This window comes from Podarcis pityusensis (genome assembly GCF_964106645.2).
Source record: "Podarcis pityusensis genome assembly, chromosome: 13".
Classification (NCBI taxonomy): Eukaryota; Metazoa; Chordata; class Lepidosauria; order Squamata; family Lacertidae; genus Podarcis; species Podarcis pityusensis.
Genome location: NC_138038.1, coordinates 45,234,168 through 45,258,230, shown reverse-complemented (window position 1 = coordinate 45,258,230; position 24,063 = coordinate 45,234,168). Strand labels below are relative to the sequence as shown.

The window sequence follows — 24,063 nt, the reverse complement described above, 5'->3', positions numbered from 1 at the left end:
ACTGGCTTGCATTTTCCCCCCTAAATGCTACATTATTGTGGTGAGGCCTGACCTGAACAACAGAGAGCAGCTAACACAAAGGAAGTTATAAATGGCAGAAAAATTTGTGGTTCTGTTGGATCTGAGGCTACATGGACTTGCTAGATGGTATAAATTTCCGGGTCCCTACTCTGGATCTTTGTAGAGTTTGCTTCTTAACTTTTTTGTCTGCTAAAGTTTCCCAAAGGCAACGGGTACAGATTTTTCTTCAGGGTCTACTCCCTAAGCCTTTTTCACGAATGAGTACAGCTGTAAAGAAGTTTTGGTTTAAGTTCAAAGTTTCCTTCTCCTAGATGGGCTCCCTTCCTATGTTTACAAGACCCATCTGCCCCTCATTTCCTTCTGCAGCCCTTTCAGTAGCCATCTTGTTGAGCATTGGACCTCTTTTGCTCTCATCCACTCAATCTGCTATATCCTGTCTTTGCATGCTGAGAAATTCCCTAACTCACTGAAGGTTTGAGATCCATTGGCTACACTCAGCTGGTGTAGGCTGCCACTGAATCTGTTTCCTGGGGTGTGGCTGCTGTTGCATACTGACAGCTTCTAGGAGCCACAGGGGAGAACTGAGTGCAGGGTGGGGATCAGAGGTAGACAAACTACACCAGAAGGAGCACGACTTGTTCCCCACTATAGTTACTACCCCTCCCCTAACACTCTATACATCCCTTTCATGTATTACTGTACGTTTGAATCAAATAGATTCTTAATAGCAAAACTGTCAGACTTTCAATTTAGAAAGGGTTACATTCAGCTGATGGATGTTGTACATATATGAGTGCTTGATTATTAATAAAAAGTCTCACCAATTATTTCAAGTAATCTGCAAATTCATGTTGAAGACAACACAGGGTCCCAGAAGGAACGCACATTGTGAAATAGTTGAGGGCTCTACAATCTTTATCTCTCTCCACACATTGGATATTACTATCTCTAATAGGACAAGACTTTGAGTCTTCTGAACTACACTTCTAATCAGATTGAAAGAGTTGTGGCAGAGAATATCTCAAGCATGCCAAATGGCTTCAGAGAATACAGATGTGTTGTTTCTAAGGTCTATTGATGCTATTATCCAGGGTCCCCACATCTTGATAAGGCTTGAATGCTCTCCAGAATTGCTGCCACAATTCAATTAGGATGATGGCAAACCATGTCTGATCAGTGTTACATAAGTGGGAGAATGAAGGATCTCCCAGATTAGGGAACAGGGAAAGGATGGAGCCAGCTCAACTCTAGATATTCTGCCATAGCAAGGAGTGAACTAGATGACCTTTTAGGTTCATTCCTTACCTATGATTTTGTGATGTGACAAATATAATTACATCAGCAGATCCGGCTTCCTGTCTACGAGCTGCGGCAATGGAGGTTTTTGGATTAACTATCTGCAGTCTGGGTTCAGATCATTCTTCCTAGACTGGAAAAAATGGTGAATACTGCTTTTTTACTGGAAGCCGAATCACAGGACAAAATGTTGCAGTGACTTTTGGAAACAGTGGGATAACCGCTTCTCCCAGGGCATGATGGGAACCATCAACAGCTGTAGGAATGAAGGATATAGCACCATATATGGAAAGGAAAACATCATGGGGGGAAATTGTCACATGCAGGAAAGAATAAGGGATACAGTTAGAGTTCCTCACTTAAAACTTTATAAATTACCTAATATATACCAACTGAAATAGAAACTCAAGACTGTAGCTGTTATATAAGGGATTACTTTATTTGTAAGGAATGTAATGAAAATTATTAACACAGTGGAACGCAGAAATAATGTAAAAGAATGAAGCCATCAAATCTAGCATGCAAGGGGGCCAGTTTAATTAAATCATATAATTTGACATTTGAATAATTGGCATTCATAATTGCATTAATGAAATAAAATTGGTATTGTTATAATGAGGTTGCAATTGGAACAATATTGGGAAATCAATGAAAAATATATCTTAAAAAATAATAATAGTAATATTTTAGCAGTTCCCCTACTGCTGATGAGCCATAGAATCCAAAAATACTGCACAGGTGATTCTCTCCCCTATCATTATTAAAATTACAATAATCAATCCACCTGGCTGGTCCTCCAGATGTCACAGTGGAAAAAAAGAATCAACAACCAAGCCTGAAATGATTATAAGCTCCTCTGTGCTCCATAGACAACAAGGATGGGCTTTGTTACTTATCACTTATCAGTTTCCCTCTTTCATATCAAATCACTGCATTTTGTTTGGCATCCAAGGCATTCTGTTGTGACAGTGTTCAAGTTGACAATAAGGTGGATACCTGTCCCTTACATTACCAGATTGACAGAGTCAGCTGCCACCCAATTTGTCTAGTTTAGATCAGGTGGAAAAGAGGAATAATACTGTAGAAAGAAGCAGGGGAGTCCATGCACACAAGTGTATTTGCCATCAGGATGTTGCTCCTGCTGCTTCTGCTGCTCCCCAATATAGTGTCCCAAGTACAAAGTGCTAAATGCACAACAAATCATCCTGTTCATGTTCCACACGAGTGGTATGAGCCAGGTGACCTGGTCATTGGTGCAATGGCATCTCATATCTTTTACATAGTGCCCAAATTATCCTTCAAGAAACACCCTTCCCAGGTCTTCACTGATACCCCACTGTAAGTAACCGGTAATTAATATTATTTTATCTATTGCTTATAAGCTGTTTCTGACTGAAAATAACTTTTATTGTTTGGGGGGGGGGGAATCTCTTCCACTTTATTTTTTGAATGTGGAGAGATTTTATTAGAAATCTCTGTGCACATAGGCTATGAACATTAAGCTTTTTAAAAAATCCAATTCTGTAAAGAGAGACAGAAAAGAGCAGGAGAAAGAGAAAAGAGATGGCATAAAAACACAGGAGAAACATATAGCCAAAAGTGTTGTACTCAACTTTGTTGATGATACCCAAATTTTCAAGGTGGTGAAAAGAAACATGGGTTGCTGAAGATATTGAAGAAAAATGCAACAGCTTTTACATGCCCAGGTAGAGACCCCCCAACCCCAGATGACACCAGGTGGAATAATGAGTCGTGACAACATGTTATGGCATTAAAATTGGTCAGAACTTTGTTAAATTTTCAGATGTAGGAACACCTTGGCTTGGGCAATACTCAAATTTTCAAGCTAGTGAAAACAAACATGGATTGCTGAAGATATCGAAGAAAAGTGCAACAGCTTTTTTAATGACACAGTATTATGAAACTGCCTAATAAGTAAATAAACTATTCTCGTCCTCTCGTTTTAGGCAGGAGGTGAAACTCTTATATCTAGATTATGTTTAATTTTCCCACTCTTATTTCATCTGCAGGGTGGTGACAAAGTTTTACCAGCAAATCCTGGCCTTGGTGTTTGCTGTTGGTGAGATCAACAAGAATCCCAGGATGTTGCCCAATGTCTCTCTTGGCTTCCACATCTATGATAGCTATTATGATTCAAAGATGACCTACCGAAACACTCTGGACCTGATCTTTAAATCACATCACTTTGTTCCCAACTACAGGTGTGGCATCCAGAAAAATGTCATAGGAGTCATTGGGGGACTCAGCTCTGATACCTCCTGGTGCATGGCAAACATCTTAGGTCTTTTCAAGATTCCACAGGTAGAATATGGGTTTTGGAAAACAGAGATTTCATGCTTTCCTTGCAGTAGGAATCTACTGATTCATACATATGGAGTGGGAAAATGGACAAAGTAAAAGAGCCATAATAACCATATCCAACAATGTTTGTAAGAAGGGCAATTTGTGTTTAATAGATAAAATAGGAGATTTCTGTATAGCTGCCAGGTATATATATGAGGCACTTAGACTGGTTAATATACATCAATCTTGCAGGCCCTGCACTGGCTTCCTGTGAGCTATTCAATATATGACATTGACATTGGTTCATAAGCAAAAATTACTCCGAAGACATTAACTAAAAATGTTCCTCCCCTTGAGAATCAAGTTATTCCTTTCCCAAAGTATGATGTTAATCAACATTGTTCACTTTCAGAGGCTAATTGGAAACACTGTTTTCTTGCTATTGTTCTGTCACCTCTCACCCGTCATTTCAGAGCGTTATATAGTGGTTTCAGTATTGTGCTGTTCTACTTCATTGTTGGATTTCATTTTTGTTCTTTTAATCTTTCCTGGAATGTTTAGCATGGTGTTTCTGTATCTTACTGATATTTTATATGATGTGGTTTATTGTGCTCAGCGAATAATAACATATGCAGTCTAATAGAGATCTTCAGGATTTCCCAAGATATCTTCCTGAGAGAGTTCTTAGCAGATGCAGAAGCAACCTCTCTCTACAAACGCTTATAAAGGTTACAAAGCAAAAGAGCATGATCAACAATTTCTATTGCTCCACCTCCACCTTGGACTTTTGTTCAATGATCCACTTAGCCTTGATAAATGTTCCTCTCTAATTGGAGACAATCAATATGTACAAGAATGAAGCTGTGATGATGCTATAATAACAACAATAAATATCTACAGGAACCATTGAGCAAAATTATCCCTGTTTTCTATGTAAGTTGGGTTTGGTGCTGTCCCTAAACTTGATAGATTGAATATATATTCTATATATGTGTGGGGTGTGTTTAAATAAATTGGAATATCATGAGTTCTCGTTTCCACTTGGAAACGTTTGGCTTTTGCTTTTTCCAGATTTCATATGGTTTATTTGAACCAGCCATAAATGATGGAACCAAGTTCCCTTCCTTTTACCGCATGGTCCCCAATGAAGACCTTCAATATCAGGGAATTATCCAGTTACTTCTGCATTTCAGATGGAAATGGGTTGGGCTCTTGACTCCAGCTAATGAAGCTGGGGAACAGTTCTTACAGATAATTGAGCAAATGTTTTTAAAGAATGGAATCTGTTCAGCATTTACAGAAAGAGTTAAACCCAATATACATTATAATGCTAACTTACTGGAAATGCTGGATGACTCAAGGATTTTGTTACCAACTTTCACAACCAGCAAAGCCAATGCAGTTCTTGTATACGGAGAAAGTAGATTTATTATATGGCTGTCAGTTACTTTAAAGGTAATGAAGTTAACTCAGCTGCTATTTCTTCATAAGAAGTCCCGTGAAGGAAAAGTATGGATTACAACTGCCCAAATTGATTTCATATTACATAGCCTTCAAGAAATTATTGATGTTAATATACAAATGCTCCATGGTGCTATCTCCTTTGCAATTCACTTCAAGGAGATTCACAACTTTAAATACTTTCTTCAAAGTATACATCCTCATTTGACAGAGGCAGATGGTTTCATCCAAGATTTCTGGGAAGATGCATTCGGCTGTTCACTTTCAAATTCCACTTTCTCAACATTCTTTGATAAAATGTGTACTGGAGAGGAAATACTGGAGAACCTCCCGGCACCACTTTTTGAAATGAGCATGACTGGCCACAGCTACAGTATCTATAATGCTGTTTATGCTTTGGCACATGCTTTAAATAGCATGCACTTGGCTGGAATCAACCACAAAATAAGAGATGCTAAAGGAAAACTCTCTCCTCAATATGTAGATCCTTGGCAGGTATTGTTCCCTGTTACAAAGCATTCACTGCATTGGTCCATTTTGTGAGTAAGCATTTAATCATCAGTAAAGAAATAAAAGAATAAAACTTCAGAAATTAAAAATAAACCTTAAGTAAATTTATTGTATGAAAGATGGGAATTAGAGTATTTCCTATAATGATACTAAACAGACTTTAGATGACACAGACTTTCAGAAGCAACAGACTACCAACAACTACAGGTAACTGTAGCTGTGCCAACCACCTTCTCCACACTGCAAACCCCTCCGTTTTCTCCCCATCTCCCTCCCCAATTATCTCTGTCTCTCTTACCTGTCCAGTTACCCAGTGGTGTAAGGTTGGGGGCCTGGGGCCCATTGGCCCTGGGCACATAATTCTGAGCGAGAACAACCAGGATCCCAACCCTAGGCACTGGCTATTGCAGGGATCCTCATATCCAAGATAAAACAGAAGAGCAGCCCATCAGGGAGCTGCCACCACCTGGGCACGTCCTGGAAGGCCCCGTCCTCAGCTCCTCATCTTTCCCTGTATGCCCACCACCAGGGGTTTCCGGGCCTTGAGGCCTCACTGGTAGGTCCCCAGAAGAGGCTAGCAACTGTGTGATCACTGTCTCTAGACCCTGCTTTTCTCGCCCCTCCTCCTGTTCTGCCTCTGAGTCTGGATTTCAGTCTGGCACAGCCTCTTCCTGCTCCCTTAACCCTGTTGCCTCTTCTGTTTCTGACACCTCCTCCTCCCAGTCTGCTCCCTCTTCTCTCACTGACCACTCGTTGTTATCCCACCACCAATCCCCTGGCTCTGAGCCTTGAGGGTTGCCCAGCTGGAGCCTCCTACCCTTCCTCTACATCCAGCCAGTCCCTAACACCAATGCTCAGGTCTACTCTATAAACTAAGTAAAGGTCCAGTCAGACGTTCTCATGTTGTCTTCCAATGTCTTGAGAGAATGAGCTCCCATCTCTACTCTTACTTGACTTCTCAAATTCCTTCCCTTTCATGGGTTTTGACAAAGGTTGATCCCAAGCAAACAGATCTATAGGCTTAACTGTCCTTCACATATCTTTATGGAAACCTCTTGACTGTTGAATTGAGACTGATTCATGATTTCCCACTCCTCCTGTACGTGCAACTGAAATATTGCTTTCCATTGTGAACTGAAGTGTTTAACTGCTAAAGGAAAAGGATTCGATTCCATCTAGGGATGCTATCCAACAATCTTAATCAGAATGCTTTATAGACATTTTTATTCTCTTCGTCTTAGCTCCATTCATTCCTGCAGAGAATCTCATTCAACAACAGTGCTGGGGATGAAATCACATTAAATGAATATGGAGAATTAGCAGCTGGCTTGGATATGACCAACTTGGTCACTTTCCCAAATAATTCATATGTCAGGGTGAAAGTGGGAAGGTTGGATCCTCAGGCTCCATCGGGCAAGGAGCTCACCATTAATGAAGACAGAATCAAATGGCACAGACGCTTCACTAAGGTATGGAAAATAAATGCACAGTCCCTGAAATGCCATAATTTGTGGTTATCCCCAATATGGGACGTAATAGCACATTATTAACTTTGATATTCAATATTGAAAATCTGGCTTAAAATAAGATTTCAATCTGCATGAATACTACTTTGATGGAGAGATACTCTATTTGAAAGAGTGACTTTTCCTCTATGTTTGCACCTTCAGCTTCTGAGGCCCTGCCTGTTCAACTGTGTACATGATAAGATACTGCATGTGAGACTGAAATTTCCTTTATTTTAATTTTATGCCTATAAACCATCTAGAAGAAAATGTTGTCCTATAAGAAATACTGTGAGATCTAACAGTAAATCAAAGAACGAGCCAAAATACCAAAAAATCAAGAGGCACAAAAGACAACTCACACTAAGAAGGAAGAACAGCTATCAGAGAGTCCAGCATTGGCCAACATTCTTGTTTGTGGATTCCTTGAGGCAAATCTTCAGTTAGTGGCATTAGATTGAAGACTAAGCCAGCTATATCATTGTTTGGAATGAGAATGAACATTATAATCTTCTTGAGTCTGTATGATGCTAATTTCAGGGTGCATACATAGGAGCAGCTGTAGCTGGTGAATAGGTGGGTGCAAGCCCTTCTAGCCACAGAAGCAACTTAAGACTCTAGTGATGAGTTAGAATCAAGGAATACTTCCAGACTTAAGAACTTCTGGCTTCAGAGAGAGTGCAACCTCTCCCAGAACAGGTCAGGAGTAGGAACCACATACCAAAGCATTTCCCTCCTATCAGGATTCAACCCCCATCCAATCCATCACTCTCTCCAGACACCTGTCCAGCAACTTCACCACCTCCTCTCATTCCGATGGAATGGAGAGATAGAGCAACACATCATCACCATACAGATGACACTGTGTTCTGGATCCTAGGATATGATTCTGAAGAGTTGCATACAGGTGATAAATGGCAACAAAACACAGAATGGGTCTTAAAGGGACACCAAAGCCCAAAAGCCATGGAGTGGTTCCCTAGTACTAGTTTCTCAGAGTGACCCTGCAGGTAGGAACAGAACCACTGTAATGGGGTGCCTTTAATTCCCATCTCCTTGAGTCACAACAAAAAACATATGTGAAATCCTTGAAGAAAATGCAGTTAGGTTCTGAGGTGAAATTAGACTGAATTCTGGCACAGCTGTAAGGGTGGATGATCTAGGTATGAATATTGCAGTTTTCTTGAGTTTGTATAATGCTTAGAGGAGCAGCTCTTTACCCCACTGTATGTGACACCTGTGCACCTATGGATCATATATTTCACACTATTAGTCCTTGTATTTACTGTTAAATCACCTGATATTGGATACTAGATAAATCCCCCCCCCCAATTTTACTTTTCCTACCTCTTTGGATAGGTGCCACCCCCTTCTATATGTAATGACATCTGCCATTCTGGATACAGGAAGACAAAGAAGGAGGGGAAGAAGTTTTGCTGTTATGATTGTGATCCATGTCCAGAAGGAATGATCTCAAATGAGAAAGGTGGACAATGTCATCTTAGACAATACCTAACAATGCAATTCCATGGTTATTAAACTGCTGAAGGAGGGAAGGTTTAAATTAAATTGATGTGTTGATCTCATTGTTTATAGACAACATCAAAATATTTTTATCTTTAAAATATTTTGAAGAATTTTTAAAAATATATTTTTTTACCTTCACCTTCTACAAAATTAGGGTGGAATAGAATTGGTGATTTCTCCTCTAAGAGTTAGGTTGTTTGACAAAAGGGTGAATGCCTTTCTGGACTCCAAAGATTTCAACTGTAATTTATTACTTAATTTGCTATACAGTTTATGTGGTTCTTAGAACAAGCAGGGGGACTGTAAGAGCAGATGTCCTCCATGTAGAAAATTACGGGTTTGATTCACGAGATTAATTTTTGATAGCTCTAGGTTAAAAGCATTTGGGCTTGAAGTTCTTAAACATTTTTAGGTAGAAAACACTGTGCTAGATGGATTATTGATGAGGAAATTATTAAAAATAGTTTTGGAGGCTTCAAACTGTCATGCATTGTTTCTTTGTTTTCAGACATGGAAACATGTGTCAGTTGTCCAGCAGATCAGTATCCAAACAGCGGCCAGGATCTATGCATTCCTAAGATTCCAAACTTCCTAGCCTTTGATGAAACCTTGGCCATTGTTTCAACTTCCTCTGCACTTTTATTCTCTCTGATCACAATTCTGGTGCTCAGCATCTTCATTAAGCATCGCGATACAGCCATAGTCAAAGCCAACAACCGAAGCCTCACCTATGGTCTCCTTATCTCCCTCCTCTTGTGTTTCCTCTCTTCTTTGTTGTTCATCGGAAAACCTAATATGGTGACTTGCCTTCTCCGACAAACTGCTTTTGGCATTGTCTTCTCTGTGGCCCTTTCCAGCATCTTAGCCAAAACCATATTGGTGGTTTTGGCATTCATGGCTACCAAACCAGGATCCAATATGAGGAAATGGGTAGGCAAAGAACTGGCTTATTCCATTGTCTTTTCCTGCTCCATTGTTCAAGTAGGAATCTGCGTCCTCTGGCTGGCAACCTCTCCCCCATTCCCAGATGTGGACATGCACTCAATGCCTGAAGAAATCATATTTCTTTGTAATGAAGGGTCAGTCTCCATGTTCTATTGTGTTTTGGGCTACATGGGCTTCCTGGCCATTATCAGCTTCACGGTGGCCTTCCTAGCCAGGAAGTTGCCTGACACTTTCAACGAAGCCAAGTTCATCACCTTCAGCATGCTGGTCTTCTGCAGCGTTTGGCTCTCCTTCATTCCAACCTACCTGAGCACCAGAGGAAAATACATGGTGGCTGTGGAGATCTTCTCCATCTTTGCTTCTGGTGCTGGGTTACTGGCTTGCATTTTTTGCCCTAAATGCTACATTATTGTGGTGAGGCCTGACCTGAACAACAGAGAGCAGCTAACAAAAAGAAAGGTATAAATGACAGTGGAATTTGTGGTTCTTTTGGGTCTGAGGCTGCATGGACTTGCTGGCTGGTATCACCTTCTGGGTCCATACTCCAGATATGTGTAGTGTTTGCTTTTTCTTCTCCTGCATTCCCATGGGTGTCCCACATTTCTGCACAAAGGGATCTGTTTCTTTGTGCTATGCTCCACTCCTCCTTTCTTCCCACCGAGTGCAGCCCTGACCTCTGCTTGCCCTTCAGAGCCAGTGTGTCACATGGTACTGGGTCTTGGCTGCAGCCGCCTCTTGTCCTTCTTGCCCACTCTCCAGCAGCTGCTACAATCTGCCCAAGGGAAGAGGATGGCGGTAGCGTCCATGGAGAGGCAATGGAATGCTCCCTCACAGCAGCTACAGCAGTTATTGTTCAGGACAAGCACCAACTCATTTTCCTCCCAAAGCTTCACAGCAGCAGCCCTGGCAAAGGATCAAATCAGAAGCCAGGATGTTTTTTTAAAAATTCTGGGACTGTCCCTGGAAAATCGGTACACTCAGAGTGTATGCGTATGGATGGAGCAATATTCCTTCTCCCAATAAGTGCTCAGAAGAACATAATTGCAAAGGGAATAATTGTACACAGGGTGGTTGCATCATGGAATTGATTATTTTGTATACTTCCAAATCAGCCATGTTATAATGAGGGCCTCTTGAGTTTGCCATTAGCACCATTAACTCAAAACAACCCAGGTCTCACAGGCATAACTTCCCATCACTTGAGGAGTGCAATTTGACTAGAGAGCAGAGGGGAAAGGAGAAGTAGGAGATACACAGGGTATAAATATGGGGGTGAGAATGAAAGGGGCAGGTCTTTAGGAGAAAGTCAATTTCCTGGTATTATCCTTGCAAAGCTAGAGTTGCCATTTCTTTCAGGTGGGTCCTTCCTTTGAACCTGACCAGCTATTTCAGAAGAATACTTTGGTTCTTGATAACATGGTAAAGCTTATTGTTGACGAAGTCGTATCTTCCTTAAAGCTGGGGAAGGGAATGTGGGGAGTGATCAGAGGGTAAAAGAATAAGATTCAAATGCTAAAGTATCTCAAGTAGAAATGTTATACTGATGATGGATAAAATCATGCAGATTGCATTAAAAAAAACTTTCTAGATTTATTCCTATTGTTGTCTGCATCGAGATCTTCAGCTGGTGGGCCTTGTAGCCTTGCTTTTACCCATATTGGGTGTGTACCATCACAGACTGGTTCATCCATAGCCATAAGAGGAGTCACAAATAACACCCATCCTGGGGAGCCACTCTTTCGTTCAATATTGCAGTCATCATTTGCTACTCCCCTGCTGGGGATAAAATTATGTAGTGAACAGTAATAGGATATGTGCTGTCTGAGGACTATTTCAACTAACAGTCAGTTCATAGTTTTCAAAATTAGGAAGTGTATGCTATTTTGATCTCCAGAATAGAATGAGATGTTAGGTTGGAAGCTGCTATGCATCTTTCGCCTCCTTATGTATTATGGGTTGTATGCAATGTTCATCATTGCATACAATGTTCATCATCATAATAAATTATTATTATTGGGAACCAGGCAGAGGGCCTTCTCAGTAGTGGCGCCCACCCTGTGGAATGCCCTCCCATCAGATGTCAAAGAGACAAACAACTACCTGACATTTAGAAGACATCTGAAGGCAGCCCTGCTCAGGGATGTTTTTAATGTGTGACATTTTAATATATTTTTGATCTTTGTTGGAAGCCCCCCAGCCATATGGGCAGGGTACAAATAAATTATTATTATTATTATTATTATTATTATTAGCCCAGAATAGACCTGTTGTAAGTAATGGGTATGCTAACTTAGCTACATTCAGTGGTTCTACTCTGAGTAGAACTTAGTTGACTTACAAATTCTAATTTTGCTGTGTTTTGGAGCATTAGGGCTTCTATGCAAGACCCACCATGGGAGTATGGGAATGTAGACAAGGAACTGTTTTGTGTGTTTTTTATCCCAAAGATTTGTGTGATGTATAAAGAACTACAGGTAAATAATGGGTTTCAAGACTTGTGAATTCCCATACCTTAGAGTAGTAGAGAACTGTATAGGGTAGGAAAATGCATTGATTTCAATCCAGAAACACATTCTCTTCAGAGCAGCATGAAAACCAAGTGTATAATTGCTGTATTAGAGGGGTTGTTAGACTACAAGTGCCTTAAAACGATATTTCTATATTTTTACCTCTAAACATTACCCAAAATAGTTCACTCTGGGGTAACGTCTCAGGATAAACTGGTCTGAGCTGACACATCCGGCCAAGAGATGCTGACTTGCTTGCCCTTCAATTTGTGACCATCAACGCCATGTATTTTGTTCTCCCATGATGCGTACTGCCTGAATGGCGTGTGGAAACGTAACATCGGTCCTTGAACATTTTGAACTTCTAGGATTCCTGTACCCCAAAGACCTAAAGTCCATGTTGCTCATCTTCTTCTTCTTCATGTACATATTGTGTCTTTCCGGAAATGGCTTGATCCTCTTAGTGGTAGGACTGGAACCCCACTTGCACAAGCCTATGTACTGGTTCCTCTGCCACCTGTCCATCATAGACATGATGGTCTCCTCAGTGGTAGTGCCCAAGTTGATTGTTTGGCTGATGGGAGGGAATGGGGCCATCTCCTTTGCAGGGTGTGTAGCCCAGCTCTTTTTCTTCCACTTCCTGGGCTGCACCGAATGCTTCCTGTACACTGTGATGGCCTTTGATCGCTTCCTGGCCATCTGCAAACCACTCCACTACGGCACCATCATGAACCACCGTGTGTGCTTCTACCTTTCTGCGGGCACCGTGTTGGGAGGTGCTCTGCACTCTGCTCTAGAGACTTCCCTCACCTTCCATTTGCCATACGGACGGGGAAACCAGGTGAACTTCATTGTCTGCGACATCCCAGCTGTGCTGAAGCTGGCCTGCGTGGACACATCCCTCAATGAGATGGTGACTTTCATTGACGTGGGGTTGGTCGCCATGGCTTGCTTCCTCCTGATCCTGACATCTTACATTTATATCATTTGTGCCATCCTGAGAATTCCCACTGCCAAGGGGAGACACCGTGCCTTTTCCACTTGCACAGCCCATATCACCTTGGTGATGATCTATTATGTGCCTGTTGTTTACAACTACCTGAGGCCGGCGTCTCAGGAATCCTTTGATGGCATCATTGCCATGTTTTATGCAGCAGTGACCCCCTTTTTAAACCCTCTCATATACACACTGAGGAACAATGAAATGAAAGTGGGTTTGAAGAAATTGTGCAGTACAAAATGGCAGGGTTCTAACAAGTTGGTTCGAACATGGTGCTGATAATGTCAAGGTTGCAGGTTCGATCCTCATAAGTTGCTTATTGCTGTGTTGCAGAGTATTGGACAAGATCAGGGTTTCCCAAGCTTGCATCTCCAGCTGTTTTTGAACTTGTAGACCCATGTCTGGGAAACCCTGAACTAGATGATCCTTTCCAATTCTATGATGGTTTTAGGTAGGAGTTTTGCTGAAACCAGGAGGAAACAAATATTCCATGCCTTTTGGTTTGCTTTGTGTGTGTTTTTTGTAATTTATTTATTTTTAAAGAACCATGCAGTCCAACTGTTATGTAGATCTTGGCTGTTTATGAACATTTGAATTTCTGGTCACTGCAAGAAAAGACAGACACCATGGTGCACAACCTGAGCATCGAATACCCACCTCGCTCTATTGTAACCCTTTATGCCATTTACAATGTGTTGTGCACATGATAGGAAATAACCACCCATGACCACAAAGTCTCCTTTGGTTATACCACTCATCTCTTCCTCTATCTGTGCACATGGATTCAAAGTCCAATTTATGTAGTAAGTGTGCAGGTGGTACCTACCTATGGTTGCTGGTTTTGTGTGTGCCCCATGTGGTCATCCAGTGAAATGCAGGGGGCAGTGAAGAACTTTCTGGACCGATACTGCCCACCCAGGCATCCCATTGGATCTTCTTTAACCAGTTCTTCTTCAGCTCTGATGTGTTTCTGTATTCTTGGTGGTTCTTTCATGTTGATACCCTGGTTTTCCCTTCAGTCCTCTCCAGCCCATGAGTTCTGGCCAATTACCTGTCTCATAGCTGCTGGTTTCTCGCTGCTGTCTCACCCCAGACTTTTGCCCATAACCAAGCCTCTATGCCAAAACAATTGTTTGCAAATGATTGTTCCCCAGTAGAGTTCCAAGCAACAATATATTTTTAACTTTCAAATAAACAATAGTTTTAATAATACACACTGGACTCTGGTGAAACCATAGGGCATAAACATGTTCCCCAGATGTGCACATATCCCGAGAGAACAAGTAAGGAGGTAGCAAGAAATTCAGAGAAGCTGCAACATTATAAAGACACAGGGGGGAGATGAAATGGTCTGTCATGGTGGAAAATGTTCAGTTGATTATCTTCTACAGCTATCCTGTAGCCAACCTGTATTCCCCAGACTGGTTTTTCTTTCTTTCTGCATCTCAGAAGAAACAAATATGAATAAAAGAAAATCTAATTTGTGTGATCTGGACTTGCCTGGCCACAACACAACTGAAAGCAGTTAAGGTGTTCCAACACCCTCTGTTTAATCTCCTGAAGAAGATCACACAGTTACTACTCTGAAGAGGAAAGTTAGTTTCAGAATCTCCTAGCTGACGTTTGACTGAAGGTACGTCTGAGGCAAATAGCTTGGTAAAATATCCATGAGTCTCCTGAACAGAAACTAACCACAATGATATAATAACAACTAAGCTTCAGCAAGCTTTTGCTAATGATGCCTTGATAAGTGATGGAATTATCCTATGATCCATCAGACATTCTAGCCATTTCTCAGGTAATTTTACCAATGATTTTATAGCACACCTATAATCTCATCAAAGAGGTCATTTGGCCAACGCCTATCAGGAAACTGGATTGAATAGCTCCCAAATGCATTTCTGGAAGACGTTAAGGATTTAAAAAGTAATAAAATAAAATAAGCTCAAAATAGTCTTTGGAGAATGAGATCATGGCAAAAACATCATGTGCATGAAATTCTGATATTAATGTAGTTTGGGATTATTTCTGAATATTGTGCACTGTTATTTCCCCCAGTTTATGATCCCACCTACAGCAAAGTATCTTATGAACAGCAACAGATCTTGCGGCCTCAAATTTCAGCAGCGCCGTGTGCAACCCCAAAATTCAGAGCCCCCCCCATCTCTCATACTCCATTCTAAAGCATAGTTGCAGAATCCCCTACAGCACCCTTGAAGCTCCGTGTCCCGTGCAGCCAAACCAGTCACACTCCCCTAAATCTGCCTCTCTTACCAATGGAGTGTGCAAATGAAACAGCACCAACAGAGTTCGTCCTCTCTGGGCTTCCATACCCGCAAGAGTTGAAGGTCCCATTGTTTCTCTTCTTCTTGCTCATGTTCCTGCTGACCCTGTCTGGAAATTCCCTCATTCTCTGGGTGGTGGCTTCTGACCTCCAGTTGCACAAGCCCATGTACTGGTTCCTCTGCCATCTGTCCATCCTGGACATGGCTTTCTCCTCTGTCGTCGTTCCCAAAGTGATTGCAGGATTCATCCCTGGTGGAAAGGTCATCTCCTTCACAAGTTGTGTCTCTCAGTTATTTTTCTTCCACTTCCTTGGGTGTGCAGAAAGTCTCCTTTACACCTTGATGGCATACGACCGCTTCTTGGCCATTTGTAAGCCCCTCCATTACAGCAACATCATGAATTGGAAAGCCTGCCTTGGCCTCTCCTTGGGGACAGTGATTGGAGGCTGCCTGAACTCAATCATGGAGACAACCCTCACCTTCCATTTGCCATATGGGTTGAGAAACTACATTGATTACATCTTCTGTGACATCCCTGCCGTGTTGAAGCTGACTTGTGCTGACACAGAGCTCAATCAGATGGTGATGTTGATTGACATTGGCATTGTAGCAATGACCTGCTTCCTCCTTATCTTGACCTCCTATGTCTACATCATCTCAGCTATTCTGAGGATCAGCAGCAGGGAAGGGCGTCGCCGGGCCTTCTCAACCTGCACAGCCCATCTCATTGTGGTGGGTGTTTATTACCTACCTGTGGTTTATCACTACCTGAGGCCAGCTTCTCAGGACTCCATGGATGCTGTGGTGTGCGTGTTCTACACCACGATAACCCCATTTTTGAACCCGCTCATCTACACACTTAGGAACAAGGAGATGAAGACTGCTCTGGTGAAAAAGTGGAGTGGGAATGCAGAGTAAACAGCACCCATCTTCACACAGCTTTTTAGCGGCTTTTTAGAATGCCAGTTCAATTCGGATTGGCTTCACCGTGTGATGAATTGGTTGCGGGAGCAGAAACAATGATGGAATTGGCTGGAACTTAGCCAACCAGTTCTGTGGGACCTGGGGTGACTGCCAATGTTGTCTATGCTCAGTTTAAGGTGTGGTGTCGTGTACTGGTTAGGGTGTTGGACTAACACTTGGGAGACCAGGTTCAAGTTCCCAGTCAGCTATGAAGCTCACTGGGTGACCTTGGCTCAGTCACCATCTCTCTGCCTAAGCAACCTCACAGGGTTGTTGAGAGGATAAAAGGAGGAGGAGAAAATGTACTTCACCTTGAACTCCTTGGTTGAAAGGTAGGATTGAAAAGCAAAAATAATTAAATGATATATTAAAAAAACTATGTGGCTGTACTTTGAAGAAGCCCCCTTGCATTCCCTTCTGAATTTCTCAGGATGTCTGCCATGTTCTAGGGTGTTTTTGCAGTTGGAATAACTTTTGCTTTTCTGCATAATTCCTTACCTGTCCCTAAGAAAGAAGTATGGTCCTCCTGAAATACGTTTTAGTTTAATACACATGTGTATAATTTTACTTACCTTTATTGTATAAGCATCTCCCTGATGACTATCCACATTCTTGGGTTCAAAAACTATTTTATTTTATTTTATTTTATTTTAAAAGATTTTGCTTTTCTGTTACATTAATACTAACAAATAAAAAATAAATTGATATTTTTAGTAAATATTTTGAGTCACACTTCTTCAGTAAAAAAATAAAGATTCGTTCATCATAAATCATAGTTCTCAGGATTAGACATATTTGCATTGATGCCAATGTTATATTCATAGTGTATTGCTGAAGTGCACTATGTAATGTTTTCAGATACTAATTTTATCTAATAAACTGTTTTGAAAAAGATATAAAGGGTTAAAATAAAGCATGGACTGGAAATGGGGTAGATAAAACACGAACATAAGAACATGTGGCTAACACCTCTGTCATGAGTATGGGTTGCTCGTGCGTAAGTTGCCGCCTCTCCTGGCTTTGTTGCCTTGTTAAACCTTTCAGTCTGGGCAGCCCTTCACTTCGTGGCTGCCTCAGTCGCTAGCAGTATCCGTCAGTGGGCGTTTCTTAAATCTTTTCCAACATAAAAGTTGTTTGACACCCAGTCTCCTCCTACTCTCTCTGCGTGGAAGTCTTCTGCGCAGGGAGGGCGTGGGTAGCGGAGGACCCGTGCTCTCCCCGCTGATGTCCAGTGAAGAGTCCTGGAGCCCTCTCGACGATTCCCCCATCTGCCCCCCTTTATCCCTGGTGTTGCGCTGATTTGCTTCCCCATCTGCGGAGCTGCCTCTCTCCCTGCTGGGCCCTTCTCCAGCATCATTTGAGAGCCTTCCCTCCGCCTCTAGCTCCGATGTCAGTTCCCTGACAACCTCAAAATCCAACTTTGTCCGATTTACTCCAAAATTGGGCCAAAGTTTTACAGCATTTTGCAGCTATTCAGTTTTGGGGGCTCTGCAAAACATGAAGTTTGCACTGCAAATTCTGCAAAACAATTGCAAAACTTTGGCCCAGATTAGGAGTAAATTGAACAAGGTTGGATTTCAAGCACTGTTAATAAGGTACCCGAGTTTGATGTATCATTTACTCTGTTCTTTGGGAGGTTTGGAGGAAATTCCAAATTTGGGGGTTCATAATTAACACAGCTTGTTCTCAGGCTTCTGGTGAAATATATTTGAGTAATGTACTGCCTGGATTGGCCACATCTAGCATAAATATCAAAATCCTGGCCATGTGCATTTGCCTGATCAATGGGAGAGTTCTTCTGCTTGCTGAACATCAGGTGCTAGGTCAAGTCATTGAACTCAGGAACTTAGGATTAGGGGACATAGTGGGAAGGGGGGTAAAGAGTGGTTTCACACACACACAAACACACACATGCCCCATCACACCTTACATATACCAACCACATAATGTATCCACCATCACCACTTATGCTGCCTAGTAAGTCACATAACTAAACACAAGGTTCCATTATGGAATGATTCCCATGGTTCCCACAAATGAATCAACATTTTAATGAGGCCCTCTGGAGTTTCAGCTGTTATTAACTCAAGAGCACCCCAATGGCCAGGGCTTGGTAACCTAAGAGACACAAAATAAGAAGAGAGCAGAGAGGGAACAAAAAGAAGATTATAAAGATGGGTGATCAGAACAAGAGGGGTAGATGCATAATACAAGAGCATATTAGGGAAATGTAAAGAAAACGAAGGTATTTTCTTTCACCTTTGGTGGACGTGCCCAAAGATCAAGGCCTTCTGGGAAATGATATATAATGAATTAAAAAAGGTATTGAAATATACTTTTCTAAAGAAACCAGAGGCCTTCCTCTTGGGCATGGTCGGCCAATTGGTGCGAAGGGAAGATAGAACTTTTTTTATGTATGCGACAGCAGCAGCAAGAATACTCATTGGGAAATACTGGAAGACACAAGAATTGCCTACCCGAGAAGAATGGCAGATGAAAGTGATGGACTATATGGAACTGGCTGAGATGACCGGCAGAATTCGAGATCAGGGAGAAGGGTTGATGGAAGAAGATTGGAAAAAATTTAAAATATATCTTCAAAAATACTGCAACATAAAAGAATGTTAGAAAGAGGTTGGAAAAAGAATATTAGGTCGTTTTGGCAGATAAGACATAATGGATTTAGTAAAAATGAAGTATAGAAAGTGAGGATAGAGGAGGATTAATTATATTATTGAATGTTAAAATAAGTAAATGAAAAGAAGGCTAGAAGGATTTGCTGGAAATACGATTTAAACTAGAATACAAAGTGGGGAGGTGAGAGGAGGTCACGGAAATAAGTAAAAGGAAAAAAGGTTGTAAAGGTTTAATTTGATTTTTGTTTTATTTTATTGTAATGTATTTTTGTATTTTTTGTTGAGTTTTTCTTATTGTCTGTTTTTTGTTATATGTTTATTCTATTTTGTATGGTTTTCTCTTTTTCTTTGTAATCCTAAAATTGGAATAAATATCTTTTAAAAAAAAAAATACAAGAGCATATTAGGACTCTCTTGCCATTTATATCATGTGGCAATAAAAGACTGGCACATTAAAGGAGTTGTTAGACATAACTGAAATTTGCATCCACCCACTGATGGAAGATCTAGGTGAAAACTAGCCTGAGCTGACACATCCCACCAAGAGATGCTGACTTTGGTTTTCCTTCAATTTGTGACCATTATCACCATCCGTTCTGTTCTGCTAAGATGAGTGCTGCCTAAATGGAGTGTGGAAATGTAACATCAGTGTTTGAACATTTTGAACTTGTGGGATTCATATATCCCAAAGAGCTAAAGTTTCCGTTGCTCACCTTCTTTTCCATCATGTATATATTATCTCTTTCTGGAAATGGCTTGATCCTTCTGGTGGTAGCCCTGGAACCTCATTTGCACAAGCCTATGTACTGGTTCCTCTGCCATCTGTCTGTGTTGGATATGATGATCTGCTCAGTGGTGGTGCCCAAGATGATTTTTTGGCTGATAGAGGGCAATGGGGTCATCTCCATCACAGGTTGTGTGTCCCAGCTCTTCCTCTTTCACTTCCTGGGCTGCACAGAATGCTTCTTGTACACCGTGATGGCCTTTGATCGCTTCCTGGCCATCTGCAAACCACTCCACTACGGCACCATCATGAACCATCAGATTTGCTTCAACTTCTCTATTGGCATCTGGTTTGGAGGCTGCCTGCACTCTATGGTACATACCTACCTCACCTTCCATTTGCCATATGGACGGGGGAACCAGGTGAACTACATCTTCTGTGACATCCCAGCTGTGATGAAGCTGGCCTGTGGAGACACATCCTTCCATGAGCTGGTGACTTTTGTTGACATTGGGATTGTGTCTTTGGTTTCCTTCCTCCTGATCCTCACATCCTACATGTATATCATTTGTGCTATCCTGAGGATTCCCACTGCCACAGGGAGACACCGTGCCTTCTCCACCTGTACAGCCCATATCACTTTGGTGGTGATATTCTATGTCCCTGTTGTTTACAACTACCTGAGGCCGGCGTCTCAGGACTCCCTTGATGGGACCATTGCTGTGTTCTACACAGCGGTGACACCATTCTTAAACCCTCTCATATACACTCTGAGGAACAATGAGATGAAAGTTGGTGTGAAGAAATTGTGCAGTAGGAAACCACAGCACTCCCTTAACCATGTGAGATCATCTTCTTGAAAAGATTATATATTGAGAAATCCTTGCAGTCCAACTGTTAAGTAGATATGGGTATTTTAGGAATAGCTAGAGACAACAAATAATCTGAACATGGAACATTTCCCTGATCTCTACTCTCTCCTTTTACCTGTTGTAAATAGAAATCTCAAACCTAAAAATATTCTTTGTCTAAACTATTCATCTGTTGGCTTTTTGTATTGTGAGAAGATGGAACTGGGGGAAATCTAATAGGATCCAAGCGCCTTCTGATTCAGGATGAATCATCCCTAAGTGATTAGGATGAAAATATTTCTGACTGTTCCAAAGGGGGTTGGATAGAACTAAGCAATCAAAGTGCAATAGCACATAATAGCCCTGAGATCTATGGATGATGGGCAGTATATAAATTCAATTTTGTTGTTGTTGTTGTTGTTAACAAGTGCTTTTGGGTAAGTGATAACTTTGTTGGCAATGAGTTATCAAAAATATTGGGCATATTCTTCTGATATAGTTGTCTGGGTTCAAAGCAAGCACCCACCTGAAATAAATGGCAAGAGATACTAGGGCCGACTGTGAGCCAATTCACAGAGGAATGGAATGGAAGGGAGAAGTGGGAGAGAGGAAAGGCCCTTAAAAGAGGGAAGAACAGCAGAGATGGTTGCATGAGGATCCTTCAGATTTGAAGCCACCCCTGTCTTTGACTGTGTCAAACCCCAATATCATAAACTGGTACTTAGTTATAAGTTATTTAATTTTGATTAATTCAATCACTGCTGAGGGAAGGGGATCATTTTATGCCCTAATCATCTCTGCTTTGGTCAACAAGGTTGGAAAATAAATGGGAATGGAACAGTACTGTGGACTGAACTATGTATTTTGCTACTGAAGTTGACAATGTTTACTGTGGGTTGAGTGGTGTAGTTCTCTACTGCTCTTGGCAGCACTTGCCATGGCAGCTGGAGCTACAGTGGAGTGTTCACATGGCTGCCTTGTTACCTCCACTTTCTGCTGAGCAATAATGTGGAAAGTCAAATATGGATGGGACAACAACCTTCTCTTCCAAGAAGTGTTCAAATGAATATAATTGTGATGTGGATAAATATTCAAAGGGTTGCATCATGGAATGGTTCCTTGATGTTCCCCCAAAGGAAGTAACACTTTAATAAGGGCTCCTGGGGTTTCAGCGCCTATCATCATTAACTCAAGATCAGGGGATAAATATGAGTACCTGAGGACAGGTGTTCAGGAGGAAGCCAATTGCCTAGGCTCCTCTTGCCATTTATTTCAGGTGGGTGCTTGCTTTGAACCCAGACAACTATATCAGAAGAATATGCCCAATATTTTTGATAACTCATTGCCAACAAAGCTATCTCTTACCCAAAAGCTGATGAAGGGAATTTGAAGGAACCTTTATTTTAAGAAGGAGGGGGATGAGTAGGATGGGATATCTTGTATGCCAACTGGGTACTAATGACTGATAAAATAATACAGGTTGTATTTTGTTGCAAGCTTTCTAGAGTCATGCACATGATGGTTATCACCAAAGATCTTCAGCTAACTGACCTTCTTTCCACTCCACTGAAACACACATATCTGTTTTTCTATATGTTAGGTGAGATCTGGATAGACTGAGTTGTTTCATTTGTAGGAGTAAGAAGAGTAAAAGGCAGCACTTCTCTTGAAGATCCTCTGCTCTGTTCAATATACCAGCCATCAGTTGCTGCTCCAGAGGAAGGGGGATAAAATGATGTAATGAACAGTGATGGGTAAACTACCATCACAGGAGCATTCCAGCTAACCTATTCATAACCTATGTTTCAAAATCAGCATGTTTCTGTTAATTTTGCTCTCAAGGACAAAATGAAAAAAATGTGTTGGGGGTCTGCTATATAGCTGTCTCCTCCCTATATACCAGAGGTTTTATCCAATGTTAGTCATGTTCAAAGCAGATATATTGAAAATAATGTAAATGAATTTCAAGAGGTATAGTATGAGTAGAACATAATTGGGTACATCCCTGTGTGTCTGAAATAGTAATGTCTTACTGAGCATTTTGGTTCTTTCGGTTTCTGTTCAAGGACTACTGGAGTGGGGGGAAAGGGTGTTATAGGGAGCTAGGATAGTGGCATCTGAAGCAGAAGCAGGCAGAAGTTAGCTCTCTGGGTGATTGGCAGTAGATTGGCAAAGGTTTCAGAATTATAAGTATTGCCTGAATGGAGTGTGGAAATGTAACATCAGTGCTTGAACATTTTGAACTTATGGGGTTTGCATATCCCAAAGAGCTAAAGATCCTGTTGCTCACCTTCTTCTTCCTCATGTATATATTGTCTCTTTTTGGAAACGGCTTGATCCTCTTGGTGGTTGCACTGGAGCCTAGTTTGCACAAGCCTATGTATTGGTTCCTCTGCCATCTGTCCATCATAGATATGATGATCTGCTCAGTGGTGGTGCCCAAGATGATTTCCTGGATGCTCAAGAGCAATGGGGACATTTCCTTTACAGAATGTGCAACCCAGCTCTTCTTCTTCCACACTCTGGGCTGTTCAGAGTGCTTGCTGTACACTGTGATGGCTTTTGATCGCTTCCTGGCCATCTGCAAGCCACTCCACTACAGCACCATCATGAACCATCGTCTGGGCACCTGTCTTTCTGTTGGCGCTTGGTTTGGAGGCTGCCTGCACTCTGTGGTAGAGACCTACCTCACCTTCCGTTTGCCATATGGACGAGGAAGTCAGGTGAACTACATCTTCTGTGACATCCCAGCTGTTCTGAAGCTGGCCTGTACTGACACATCCATCAATGAGATGGTGATTTCGGTTGACGTTGAAGTAGTGGCTGTTACCTGCTCCCTCCTGATCCTGACATCCTACGTGTATATCATTTCTGCCATCCTGAGGATTCCCACTGCCACAGGGAGACAACGTGCCTTCTCCACCTGTACAGCCCATATCACCTTGGTGGTTATCTATTATGTCCCTGTGGTTTACAACTACCTGCGTCCACCATCTCAGGACTCCCTTGATGGTATTGTTGCTGTGTTCTACACAGCATTGACCCCTCTCTTAAACCCTCTCATATACACTCTGAGGAACAATGAGATGAAAGTTGGCGTGAAGAAATTGTGCAGTAGAAAACACAGCGCTCACTTAACTAACTGAGTTCTTGTTATTGCAATTAGTTTTATTGAAAATCAGAGAAAATAAACAAGCTTTTCTAAAACCTACTCTTGCGTTCCAACGGTTAAGAACATCTCCACTGTTTGCAAGCAGCTCTTGAGCATGGGATACTCACCTGAGCTCTACTGTCTTTTTTTCTGTCATTTGCAACCTGGTGCCTGCAAGATGAAGAATAGCAATCTGTAACCACAAATTCTCATTTGTTTGCACCACTCATCTGTTTCCATGCATGCATTTAAAGCTCAATTTATACAGTCCTTCTCCAGGCGACTGCTGCTTATCCATGGCTGCCTTCCAGACTGCAACATAACTGTCTGAGGCTGCAGATCTAAACTCATTTACTACAGAGTACAGATGGGGAAGA

The 24,063-nt window shown here is 41.6% G+C and overlaps 4 protein-coding genes across 4 annotated transcripts; all 4 read left to right on the top strand.

Moving 5' to 3' along the window:
* Positions 1-2,575: 2,575 nt before the first annotated feature.
* LOC308460925 (vomeronasal type-2 receptor 26-like) lies at positions 2,576-10,034 on the top strand (the record flags this gene model as incomplete). Its single annotated transcript, XM_080977459.1, has 6 exons — positions 2,576-2,655; positions 3,348-3,639; positions 4,693-5,076; positions 6,834-7,061; positions 8,457-8,583; positions 9,133-10,034. The coding sequence occupies 6 exons, from the start codon at positions 2,576-2,578 to the stop codon at positions 10,032-10,034; spliced, it is 2,013 nt and encodes a 670-aa protein (XP_080833585.1).
* A 2,361-nt stretch (positions 10,035-12,395) lies between these two features.
* On the top strand, positions 12,396-13,355 carry LOC308460924 (olfactory receptor 10G6-like; the record flags this gene model as incomplete). Its single annotated transcript, XM_080977458.1, has 1 exon — positions 12,396-13,355. One exon carries the CDS (start codon positions 12,396-12,398, stop codon positions 13,353-13,355), a length of 960 nt encoding a protein of 319 aa, XP_080833584.1.
* Positions 13,356-15,352: 1,997 nt separating this feature from the next.
* LOC308460923 (olfactory receptor 10G6-like) lies at positions 15,353-23,681 on the top strand (the record flags this gene model as incomplete). The annotated part of the gene is made up of 2 exons (XM_080977457.1): positions 15,353-15,638; positions 23,026-23,681. The coding sequence occupies 2 exons, from the start codon at positions 15,353-15,355 to the stop codon at positions 23,679-23,681; spliced, it is 942 nt and encodes a 313-aa protein (XP_080833583.1).
* LOC308461905 (olfactory receptor 10G6-like) lies at positions 19,585-20,544 on the top strand (the record flags this gene model as incomplete). Its single annotated transcript, XM_080979075.1, has 1 exon — positions 19,585-20,544. The coding sequence occupies one exon, from the start codon at positions 19,585-19,587 to the stop codon at positions 20,542-20,544; it is 960 nt and encodes a 319-aa protein (XP_080835201.1).
* Positions 23,682-24,063: the final 382 nt, after the last annotated feature.